Source organism: Tarenaya hassleriana, unplaced genomic scaffold, assembly GCF_000463585.1.
Source record: "Tarenaya hassleriana unplaced genomic scaffold, ASM46358v1 Cleome2, whole genome shotgun sequence".
Classification (NCBI taxonomy): Eukaryota; Viridiplantae; Streptophyta; class Magnoliopsida; order Brassicales; family Cleomaceae; genus Tarenaya; species Tarenaya hassleriana.
In genome coordinates this window covers 6,814,131-6,826,167 of record NW_010965372.1, presented here as the reverse complement: position 1 = coordinate 6,826,167, position 12,037 = coordinate 6,814,131, and the positions used below count along the sequence as shown (strand labels likewise).

The following is a 12,037-nucleotide window of genomic DNA, read 5'->3' as shown; positions in this document are numbered from 1 at the left end:
GATCTATTAAATCACATTTTAAAAAAACAATGGGTAATTTGGAGAGATTCAAAGTCTTACCGATTCGAGTATCTTAAAAGAAGTTGATAAATGCGTTCACAAATCTAAAAAAATAAGAAAATTCCAAGTGTTGAATTTAACGAGAGAGAATTTGTAGAATGCATGTCAACGCACTATATCATATACCCTTTTACGTGTTATTGTTCAATCCACTACAAGAAACTTTTATAGGATATTATATCATTAAAAATATGGCTTTTTAATAATAAAATAAGTTTATTTGGAAAATATATTTATCAAGCAGTACGTTGCAATTACCATGCAGTCCTTGGTACGACTTCTGTCTGTGTGGTTAAGTTCTCTCGATATCAACCAGATTTTCACGTTTAGATCAATTATTTATTCCAATAAAATTTAATTTCTATTCTCTTTTTTTTCCCTCTCATAACTTTACCTTTTTTCTCTCTTTTTTAATACATCTTTATCTTTGTTGTCCGTTACTTTATATTCTATGCTTTTTCCTTTTTTTTTTTTTAATTTTTGTCACTTATATGATCCAAAATTTTCTTTACATTCTTTGATGTGAAAACGATTTGAGTTTATATGTTGCTTTAATTCCCCAAAAAAAAAAAAACTCTATGAACATTATATAAATCATGTATTTATGCATGAGTGTATATAGCAAACCTCAGTTTTAGTTTTCCAAGGATTACATTTATGCATCTGTTTTTAATTAATCCTTAGCGTTGAACTCGATCTTTCCACTTCTCGGCCTCCTCACATACACACAACAACAATTAAAAAAAAAAAAAAAGCTCACATTTTTTTTTCCCTTCCAACAAAAGGGCAGCAAAATTAAAATTACAAAAAAAAAGTGTACGTATTAAATATGGATATTAGTAATTAATTTTAGCTGTTAATAGTAAAAAGTGAAAACAAGCTATTGAGGCCTGCCCAAAGTAAACTCGAGATTTGGCTGTGAGGGGCTTGTTGCTGAGACGATGCTTGATGAGCTTCTCTCTTCTGATGATATTCTCTCATAACTTGAGCACTTTGGATCCATTTCCTTCTGTTCGGACCGACAACAAAAAAAAAAATGATTAATTATGATATAAGTGTTGCGGAATTATTTGATTCCTTGGCATTTTCCATTATATGAAAAATATATACACATATAAAGTTAATTTATTATAGTCATGACTCAAGAATGACTCTCATAATCTAATTAGGAAACACGATATACTTATATATGTCCATAATATTCACTATTAAACCATTTATATATACCGCTTTAATTAAGCCCACATTATGAAAGATAGTATCATAATTCATAAGATCTAAGGCTAGTGTTGCACACTATAAAAAAAACACATCTTAAAGGCAACTAACAATTTCCTTATCAATGCACGGTTCTTATCGTTAATGGCAACACAAATTATTTCGTCAATGTAATATATGGATGCATGCGAAACGAGTATTGTCCGAAACAACTCGTTTTACTAAATTGGGTTAGAAAAAATCATATGAACCCAAAAAAAAAAAAACAGGCTATGGCGAGCCAACCCATCATGAACTGAGGTCGACACGGATTAGCTCAGTCGACACACGATATAGTTCGTGAGCCCGTTCGTTTTTGCATCGATCCTATATATAACGTTTTAGATTTTTTCCATTTTTTAAGAAAACATAAAAAATCTTATATACCCTCATTAAATCATGTTTTTATTAATATTTTTATTGAAGTTGAATATATTAATTAAGAGTGAAATTGGAAATATTTTTTAAAAATTACCTAAAAATCTAAAACAAAATCTATCAAATAAAAAAAAATACTCTCTAAAACTACATGGCTACGCAATAACAAATTAATTGCTTGGTACCAATTTGTTTAGGTAATGGCACCAAGCTCTCTGTGCCTCTCAAAGTCAACACGGGCTCATGGTCAATGGGGTTAGGGTTTTTTTTATCTAGGGACGGTGTACGGAAAAATCACACTACTTATCGAAATGACGAAAATATCCTTTTGCATTTGAAAGGGCCTAGAGCCAGCTTTGAGAAAAGCCCTTTGTTCCACAAGTTCTATGACCAGCAGAAATGGAAAAGAAAAATATATACGTAGTCATTTGATATATCACGTTTTATTTCTCTTCGCCTATATATTCGTCCTTTGCCGAGTCTTTCATATATATGCATGAATATATATATATATATACGCACATACAATATATGGGTATATATATATGTATGTATGTATACATATATAAATAAAGAAGGACAATCTGGGAAAGAGACTTCGTACCTGAGAGGGCAGTGTATTTTCTCCAACAGTGTCGTTCGGCATCCCATGCAACAGTACCTCACTGCAAAAGCCAACAAAAAGGATACTCGTGAGATTAGACAGAGAAAAGAAAGCTAGAGCGAAAGAGTAATTGCGATCAGATTCAGACCGTAAGCCATGCACGTCGAAAAGAGATAAAATAAAATAGCCAAACAAAAAGAAGATTTTACCAAAAAAAAAAAAGAATAAAGGGGAAAATGGAGAGAGAGGAAGAAGGAGAGAAAGCAAGGGAAGAAAATTTTACCTTTGAACCAAAAAAAAAAAAGAGAAAAAGGAAGGTGTCATGTAATGAATATTTATTTCTATATATATATATATATTTAAAAACAAAAAACGAAAAGCTTTCAACACAATTAATACACCATATGTATCATATATGATGCATTCATGTAGAATACACGCGCATATATAATAAGGGACTCCTTAGTTTTTCTAGGAACAATAACGGGGTGGGTTTCTTTTTTTTTTTACTAATTCTCTCCTTTTTCTTCGCCTCTTTTTCCATTTAAATTATTTTACTTATGGAGTGGGGATATATATATATATATATATATATAGAGAGAGAGAGAGAGAGACCATCGTGATGAATCATTAAACCATCATGAATTCTTTAAGTTCCAACGGTGTGTTGTTAACAGACACAAATAGACAGAACACAGAACAAAAAGGCAAACAAACCTGTTTCCTAGTTGCATGTAACTCTCGTTTCTCTCTCTCTCTCTCTCTCTCTCTCTCTCATGCCGTACATGCATACAAACGTACATACGCGTATATGCTGCTTTTTTTACATACATACCCAGATGGAATCTGTTTATACAAACAGAACGCGTGTCGAAAATATTCGGGCTTGTCATGGCATTTTCTGTATAAATGTACGTATCTACGTCTACGTGTGTGTATTTTCGTACACGTACGAAACTAACGGCGGAAAATGCATACGTATGTCGTGCATATATACGCGCACGCAATGAGCGTCCCCACGCAGTACGTAAGGCTTACGGACTAACAAATATTAAGATATATATAAGCATAGATATCTAGTTATACTTGTTCATGTAAATATGTATATACGTACGAATAATGACTTAATTACCCCGAGGAGTTGCACCATAGACCACGACCATGTTTTCCGCTGTCACGGCTAGATATCCAATCGTCTGAGTTGTCTCCCGAAGATCCGTTTTCACAGACATCGGATTGCCCTTTAAACAATGTTGAATAATTCAGATTAGGGTTTTTTTTTTAATAATGTTTTATACAAATATATATAAATTTTGTCCGACGATAAACGTAATTATAGAGAGAGCCAAAAAGGAAAAACCTGATGAAACTGCAGCTTTGTCGGTGGTCTTCACTGTCCGGTACATCTGATTTCACCACAAGCAAATACGATAAATTATTTAAAAAGATCGTGCGATATTCAATTAGAAAAAGCTCTGCCAGACCCGTAACTGTTAATTATGTTTTGTCTTAACCTCATATGCATACACGCACACACAGAAAGTAGACCACCGTGCTATTCGGCGGTATCAAAGATAGAGTTAGGGAGGACCATTTTGGCTATTAACCGAAAAAGAGATAACTTTAACCGAATTGAATTCGATATAAAAATCAAATGGTTATAACTTTTTTAAACCTATAAAAAATAACCGAATAGAATAGAATATAAAAGATAACTGAAAAAATTGAAAATTCCTTTTAAAAAAATTGTCAATAAAAAACCGAATCTTAATCGAATCGAATTCAATTATAAAAACATGGATATAGTTTTTCTATAACTTAAATAACCAAATACGAATAATAACCACCGAAAACCGAAATGGTCACCTTGGATAGAGCCAAAGACAACAAGGTGTATTCGGGCACAAGTGCACAGTACTAAGAAATCCTGAAAGCATATATGCATGCATTGGAAGATAATGGAAATTAACTATTGGGGCACAGAAGCATTAAATATCATCATTAATGCGATTCGTAATTTTCATGTCCATGCATGAATTCATTTTGCGTACGAATGACCATGGTTAAAACCTGATCCGTTAAAGGTGGACCGTGGTTGAGTTAAATCCCGACCCACTTCTCTCTGGCTACGGTGGAGAGAAGATCATGTCATCATTGAGAAATGATGGCGTTTCTGTACTTTACCTTTCTCTCTATTTCCATGATATACCGAATAAGAATACAAAAATACTCAAAACTATGCATAATAAAAATTGAGTAATCAGATGTGACATTAATTAACCAAAAAAAAAGTATTTAAGTTGTTCATATATTCTCGAGAAAACCCATTTTATTCTAAAGATATAAATCTAACTTTGGCATATAAATTACCAAGAAAAACGAATATAAAGAAGATTAATGGCACGTTTTCATGAATGTTTTAGGGCTTAGTTTTGTCTTTCTTGTTCTCTGAAACCGATAAAAATAAAACATTTTTACTTCTCTCTCTCTCTCTCTATGTGTGTCAGTAATAGTAATATTGAATAATTTTGTTTACTTATTACAATACAAATCTTCTTTTTTTTTTTTGCAAGAAAACAAAGAAAAAAAAACATGTCTATCATCTTGCAGGTCGACCATCAGATCTAGAAAGAAAACGAAGTGCCAAGGATTTGAGGAAAAGATCAACTTTTTTTTTTGAACAAAATTGAGATTTGTGTTCTTTCGAGGAGGCAAATCAATTAATAGAATAAACTGACGATTACCTGCAAATGAGACTTGACATGAGCCAAGGTAAGGTCTTTTACATCCATGAGCTCAAGAACCGATTTGGGTGTTGCTCCTATAATGGTTAAAAAAATGAAGCGGAAAACGATTTGATAATTAGGAATTTGAATAAAGGAGAAAGATTTGATTAATTTTCAGGGTCGACATACTTTCATGGCCGCCGAGCAATTGGACGGCGTGGACGAACCGAGCATGGAGAGTGGTCGTCCACCGCATCCGAGGAGCTCTCATGCTTCTCTTCGCCGGAAATCGTGGCATTAATCTTGACTGATTGTTTGTCATCAGTCCCCGATGATGATGATGATGATGACGGTGTTGGAGGTGATGGTTAGGGTGATAATTAGGGTTTTGTAAACCGGAGTTAGTACAAGCACTAAGGTTGTTTACACATGGAGAAGAAGGATCGAAAGGGAAACACTGTGGTGGAGGAGGATTTTGGTAAAGTGGGACTCCTCGTATCGGTCTTAAGAAGTTGAGATCTTGAATAAGAAGAACCCCATGTCGTAGTTCTTGATTTTGTTGTTCTTGAAACACTTGTTCTTTCTCTCGTGTCTGAAATTGAAACGAGTTCAAGGCGTCGGAGCCATTGCAATTCGGGAGAAAACGGGATAGAGGCGATGAGTTCGGTTCTGTCGAAGAGTCGGTTTTCGAATCGGAAGGTTCCAAAGCTCTTCTCCAAAACCCTAAATCAAGATCCCCAGCTTCTTCTGCCGGTCTTCTCTGCCACGTCGACGTTAGTTTTCTATCCGGAGGATGGATCTGTAGGGACAAATCCGGTTGAGCAGGAAACAGCTCCATGATTGTAGCCGCGCCCTTTTGATTCTTTCTGGCTGTGTGAGCTCTCAGAATGAAGCCCGGCCGGTTCTTGTTTTACTGAGGTGGAGGAGAAGAAAAGAAGAAGCGTCTTTATGGGTATGGATAAAAAGGGTATTCTGTTTTTTTGGGGAGATGTCTGGATTTTCTTGAGAATATTGATCAAAGTGTGTTCTTGTTTGGGAGATTTGTTGAGATATGGAGAGAGAAAGGAAGAAGAAGAAATGACAAGGTATTCATTGCATGAATGGTTGTTTCTTTTGTGTGAAGTCTAGGTGAGAAAATGACACACAGTAATTGGGAGAGAGAGAGAGAGAGAGAGAGAGGACATGGGGGTTTTAGGGAAGCTAGGTTAATAAAAGGGATGATGAGCAAAGTGACGAAGAAATGGAAGAAGAGAAGAGCAATAATTCCTTCCTTCTTTCTCTGCACCCTTTTGTTTTCTTTGGAGCAAAAAGCAATAATTCCTTTATATCTTTTTGAACCCTTTTTTTATTTCGTTTCTTTTCTTATATATTGCTTTTTTTTTTATTTTTTTTGTTAACCGTAAATGTATAAATATAAATATTCTTACAATAGGGAAGACAATGAGATAATATCACTAAGTACAGATAATAGAATTCATGTAGACAAAACCTGAATTAATACTAAAACAGTCATAGACATTTAGAAATCATAACCAAAAGCAGTCAAAATTTAAAGTTTGCCTTTTCTCTTGCGAGATTTTCCGACTAGTGCGAAATCTGAAGGATCAAAGAGTATTTTGTTAACGTGAGAAGGAAGGGTATACCGAAAAGCCAAATAGATCAATATCATGTCATAGATTGCAACAATTACAAGGCAGTTCAGTTTGTTTACTAATGAGCTGTTTAACATGTGTTAATATATATCTTACATCAAGTATACAGTTTTATCGCATATATAGGATGGTAGAAATTTAATAAAAAAAAAAATTGGAACCTGTGCCATAAATGTGCATTATTAATTGGATTAAAAAAATATAGAACTCGATTAAAAAAAAAAAAAAGGTGAAAACTTTGGCATGGTTGTTTCTTTTTTAACAACCCACACGCTCTTGCAATGTTTAATTGAAACCCGAGGTTGATTGCTCCTTTTTACAAACCCTAAATTCATTCCAAAAAGAAGCACACTGATTTTTTAAAAAAGGTGATAAAAGAAGAACAGAGAAAAAAAAAAGATAAAAAGAGAGATTGGGAGAGAGAAGGAAAAAATAAAAAAGCAAAACAAAGCAAATTTAGCTTATACAATAATGAGTCCACCATCACATGATGATGATTCACTTTGGCTCTGCTCGCTAGGGTTTTTCTTGGACAATTACTCTCTTGCCCTTGTAACCCTCTGATCGATCCGGAGTCATCCTTGCCAAGTTCCTTTCCTAGCCATTTTCAGTTCTACACAATCATATCATATGAAAATTACAAATGCTAATCTCATTGCAATTCTTCGTTTGCATGTTTGTTGTGTCCCACTGAATGGTGCCTTGTTGAAACATCATCTTTCCTTTTCAAAAAACAAACATGTGTGTGAATGTATAGTTTCCTTTGATTTTAATCAATTAAAGATTTGGAATTTGAAAAATCATCATTACTTTTGTGGTAATTAATTTGTCGAGATCATAATACATAAACCCACTATTTCCCACAAAACTGTTTGGTAGTTCAACTTCTATTTCGCATCAAATAGTTTTGCAGAATATTATGTGGCATTATACACAATTAGTGAATTAAATAAAAAGCATAATTATCTTGAGTCCTGGGTGACAACAAGACTATGCCATTGCTATCACGATTTTCTTTCTCATTCCTAATCCACGCCATTCTACCCAAAAGGAATAATTGTACCTAATACTAATACCAAGGAATTACAAAAATACCCTCGTCATTAACAAAAAATAGTTCGATGGTAGGCCCATTATGTAATTGGGCCTAACATATGCTTCAATCAGCCCGCCCAGTATAATTCCGAGCCACCTCCATCTATGGTTAGTAAATACGAATGGGACAAAATCTATAATTTCATTAGAAATGTTTCTTGTAAAGCACTAAATATGATGTGACCCACACAAAATTTACGACCAAAAAACAAAATTAGAGAAAATCAAGGTTGGTAACCACAGACTCACACATGTATATACATACATACATACATACATACATACATACATACATACATACATACATACATACATACATACATACATACATACATACATACATACATACATACATACATACATACATACATACATACATACATACATACTGTTAGACCAGCAAGTGTACCTTTTTTCCTACCAAATCTCTCGAGATTCATCGTCACTCACATGGCTACGCCATTTCCGAGACCAAAGAAGGAAGAAATCTGCTTGGCAATGGAGAGAGAGGCTCTCCACACGATGGGTTGCTGGCATGGCAAGTTTCTACGGCCTGCAGGCATTACCCCTCCTACAAGGGGATGCGACAAGAAGAAATAGTTACTGGCGGCCTTTGTTCAGTTCATCATATGATCTCACAATTTTTTTTTAAAAAAATGTATCAGATCGTTTATGCATCCATTGCTTTCTAGACTCCAAAGGCGGAGCAAAAAATTGTAAGAGATTGGGTGAGCTATCGAGAAGTACCTCAAATCGATTTGATCCTGTTCCACCCCCAGACCTAGATTCTGACTTCTTAACAAATGGTCCGCGTTGCTTTCTCTTGTAACAAAGGGGATTCACAGAGGACCCCCGAGAGGAAAACTTCAACACAGATTCCCGGGATGATCATGTCAGACAGAATCTTATCAAAAAGGTTCCAGAGAAAGGGGAGAAGCATCTGAGATATTATTCAGATCAGAGTGAATTGAAGTCCCAGGAGGGACAATGTTCTTACCTCGAAAGACTTGGAGACATCCAAGGATCAGGGATCTTGCCTGAATGACAGAAGGATATTTTACACACAGAGATGCAAGCTCAAGTTAAACGTGGAATCAAACTTGTCAGTCTAAATAATTCTGAACCATTTTGTTCGCAAAACTCATCACGGTGAATTTGGGATTTTGACTGAAAATTCAAAACAACCCACCATGAAGGAGTAGTTTTTACCTTGGCGGAAAGTTCTTGATCTCAGGCGAGAGAAGGCCCATCTGTTCAGTCAGCTTGCCTATGTGCTTGGCTTTGTCCCGTCCATTTTGCTTCTTCTCGGTTGTTGCATCTGCCGGTGCTGAATCCATAATATCATCTGGCACCGGGCTTGAACGAGATAGTCTTCCAGGAGAGTAGAGTAATCAACCAAGGGGTCTATCTCGGCATCGGGAGGAATGTCATCAATGTCAAAGGGCAAAGAGCCATTCACCAACGAATCAAGGTCCTCGAATGCACAAGAACCAGTATCTGGCTCCATGAAACTATCTGCAGGAACGTCAACACTACTGTCTGGTAGCATTTCAGAAAAATCAGGCAGAGCCAGATCAGGGGAAGGAACAGACTCCCTGTTTGCTTCTTCTGGTGGTGCATACCCACCGAGGTCTGCAAACTTAGCAACTGTAACCTTGTTGGGAGTTGTTCCACTCGGTGATGATGAATGTATTTCAGAAACAGTTGCTGATGGATGAGGGAAGGAAGTTGGTGGCATCTCCTGAAGAGTCACACCTGATACATGGATCGATGAAGTCTCCGTCTCTATCCCCATTGAAGGAGTATCATTACCCGGAAGGAAAGATTCATCACTGCTTCTATAAGGTTCCATCTTCATTAGCTGTCTGAACATTGCTTCTGCTTGCTCGTGCATTGGAGGTTGATATTTCACAATCTGACCATCAGGAGAAGCAGCACTCTGGTTCTCAGTAATCCCTCCCTTCTTCAACCTTCGCTTCTTATTGGCTTCACTAATGCGCCTATTACTCTCATTTTGCTGCTGCGGCTGTAGAAACTGAGCAAGAAAATGAGGGCTCTGTACGGCCTTTGCAAGGAATGACATTATATGCTGCTGCCGCTGCTCCATGCCCTGAAGACGTTGGATCATTGTTTGAAGTTGGTTGTCAGTGCTTTGTTGCTGCTGTCTTAATCTAACGAGTGCCTGCATGAGGACATTTTTGTCCCTTTTAAGCCTCTCAACCTCTTCTTCGAGACCAAATTTTCCAACTTCAACACATGCACCAACAGATGAGCTCTGTCCATGTGAATGCTGATGTCCATGCCCATGGGCAGGTTTTCGTCTAGTAATTGTTTTTAGTAGGTGTTTTTGACCCCTTAAGAAACCTTCGTTTGCGAATTCCCGAAGATCAGGGTCAACCTTCCTGAAGCCCTGTTACACAAAAATGGGCATGCCAATGGAATAATCATTGATCACAAAGGTCAACCCCAAAAAGAATGAGAAAGGAGCCCATGAATACATGGATTTCAATAGGACAAACCTTAAAATTGTCTGTAGAAACTTAAATGCTAGCTACCCAAAAAAGTTGAGACAGGCAAAGTTAACATAGACAGAAGCACAATTATGCACAAGAATCATATGTTTCAGAATCAATTTAATCAGAAGTAAAGCATAGCACCCGGCTTGACCTGACCGACAAATGAAATACAGAAATTAGCATACACATGTTCTGCTTCCGAGATGGCATTCTTCCAAAAGCCAAACCAGAAAGACAGGAAGAACCTCTAGGAAGGATAACGACTTAAGAGAGTCTAAACTTTCTATGATATACAAGCTCAAGCTTTATCCAAGGCACTAGAAACAATAAAAATAATAGGGATTGCATATGGCACCTGGATGTTATAAATACGAAATTCATACCACATACACAATATAAGCTAAATCCAAGTCAACTACAAATTATGCACATGCAAATATAAGCAGATAATAACTTACCTAAATCAAAATAATAAAGAGCCAATCAATGAAGGGTTGTAATGATATGCACTACAAGATTACAACACTTGATCGATTCCTGAAAGGTTGCAACTGCCATAAGGAAGAAATTTATGTGCAAAGCTTGCAACACCAAACACCCATATATCTAGTAGTTGACAGCTAGTGATATATGATAAGCACCAGCAGTTACATCCCAGATTTGGAAAATGAAACAAACTGGGACTGGGACTTTAGGGTGTACTAGTTTCTGAAGACTACCTGTCTCTACAAACCCTGATCCGTGCACAAAAATAGGGACCGTAGTAGTAACAGAGAAGTTTATAGGCTTGCACTGAGGCCATGATCGACATGAGATTTGTTCTCTTTTCCTATTTTCTTCCTTCTTCGTCTTTATGTCGCTGAGAAAAATGCAGGAAGAGTTATTACAATCTCAGAATTACCACTCATTTCGTGGAGTTTAAACACAAGGAAAATACATCAAAGGCCAAACCTTTGTACTAATTTCAAATTTCTAAAAGCCAGACAAGGGCTCCGAGTATAGTTAACCCAAGCTAATCCTTCTCTACATGCAGGGAAGTCTACTGTAACAGGCTTACAGACCATATCCGTCTTTTATTCACCTAAAACATGAAAAATACACTGTCACAGAGAGCCTCTATTACTTGATTTAAAACAGATCCTCGCAAGGCAGAGCCACATCTCCCTCTTTGAACCTCCTCAACTACTCCTAATCATCAACTGCATCTCTGTTAATAATATTGCGATTCAAAGATGACGAGTCAAAATACGCAAGAACCCCAATAACCAGAGGTCACCACACAGAACTCGTAAATGGAGAGTCAGAGTATTCAGAAGGAAACAGGACAACGAAGCTCTAAGAAGATACCCCCAAAAACTAACTCGATTCCTCTGCAAATTGGCAAAAATTAATTTGAGAATCACATGGACCAAAAAAATTCTATTGAGTAACAATTCCAAATTCCACATGAACGTATAGTTCGCATCGAGAAAGGATGAAAAAAAAAGCGACAGTAAGAGGAAATACGTAGGTATTGAGCTGTCTGACGAAGCTGGAAAAATTATTGTGCTTGAAGTACTTGGGAAGAAGATCTCGAGCGAAATCCGGCGGATTCCAAACGACGAAGCTGTTGTTGGTACGGCTCCACGACACAATCGAATCGGTGGCGGGATCATCGACCATGCCGTACGTCTTGCTCAGAAACGGAGGGGGCGCGTTAGCGTTTTGAACCGCCACTGGCTGCGGCTGAGGAGGCGGGGGCTGGGGGGG

General features: G+C 36.7%; 2 protein-coding genes across 2 annotated transcripts in view; both read right to left on the bottom strand.

The window, feature by feature from the left end:
• Positions 1–707: 707 nt before the first annotated feature.
• LOC104812758 (probable transcription factor KAN2) lies at positions 708–6,274 on the bottom strand. The gene is made up of 6 exons (XM_010540083.2): positions 5,215–6,274; positions 5,044–5,120; positions 3,660–3,705; positions 3,432–3,540; positions 2,300–2,360; positions 708–1,069 (listed from the first exon to the last, which is right to left on the bottom strand). Exons 1-6 carry the CDS (start codon positions 5,861–5,863, stop codon positions 941–943), a joined length of 1,071 nt encoding a protein of 356 aa, XP_010538385.1. The 5' UTR covers positions 5,864–6,274; the 3' UTR covers positions 708–940.
• Positions 6,275–7,895: 1,621 nt separating this feature from the next.
• The window catches only part of LOC104812757 (heat stress transcription factor A-1d-like), a 4,676-nt gene continuing 534 nt past the window's right edge, over positions 7,896–12,037 (bottom strand). The window contains 6 exon segments of the mRNA XM_010540082.1: positions 7,896–8,343; positions 8,520–8,636; positions 8,770–8,809; positions 8,982–9,148; positions 9,151–10,182; positions 11,795–12,025. Coding sequence (XP_010538384.1) covers positions 8,797–8,809; positions 8,982–9,148; positions 9,151–10,182; positions 11,795–12,025 — 1,443 coding nt within the window. The 3' untranslated portion in view covers positions 7,896–8,343; positions 8,520–8,636; positions 8,770–8,796.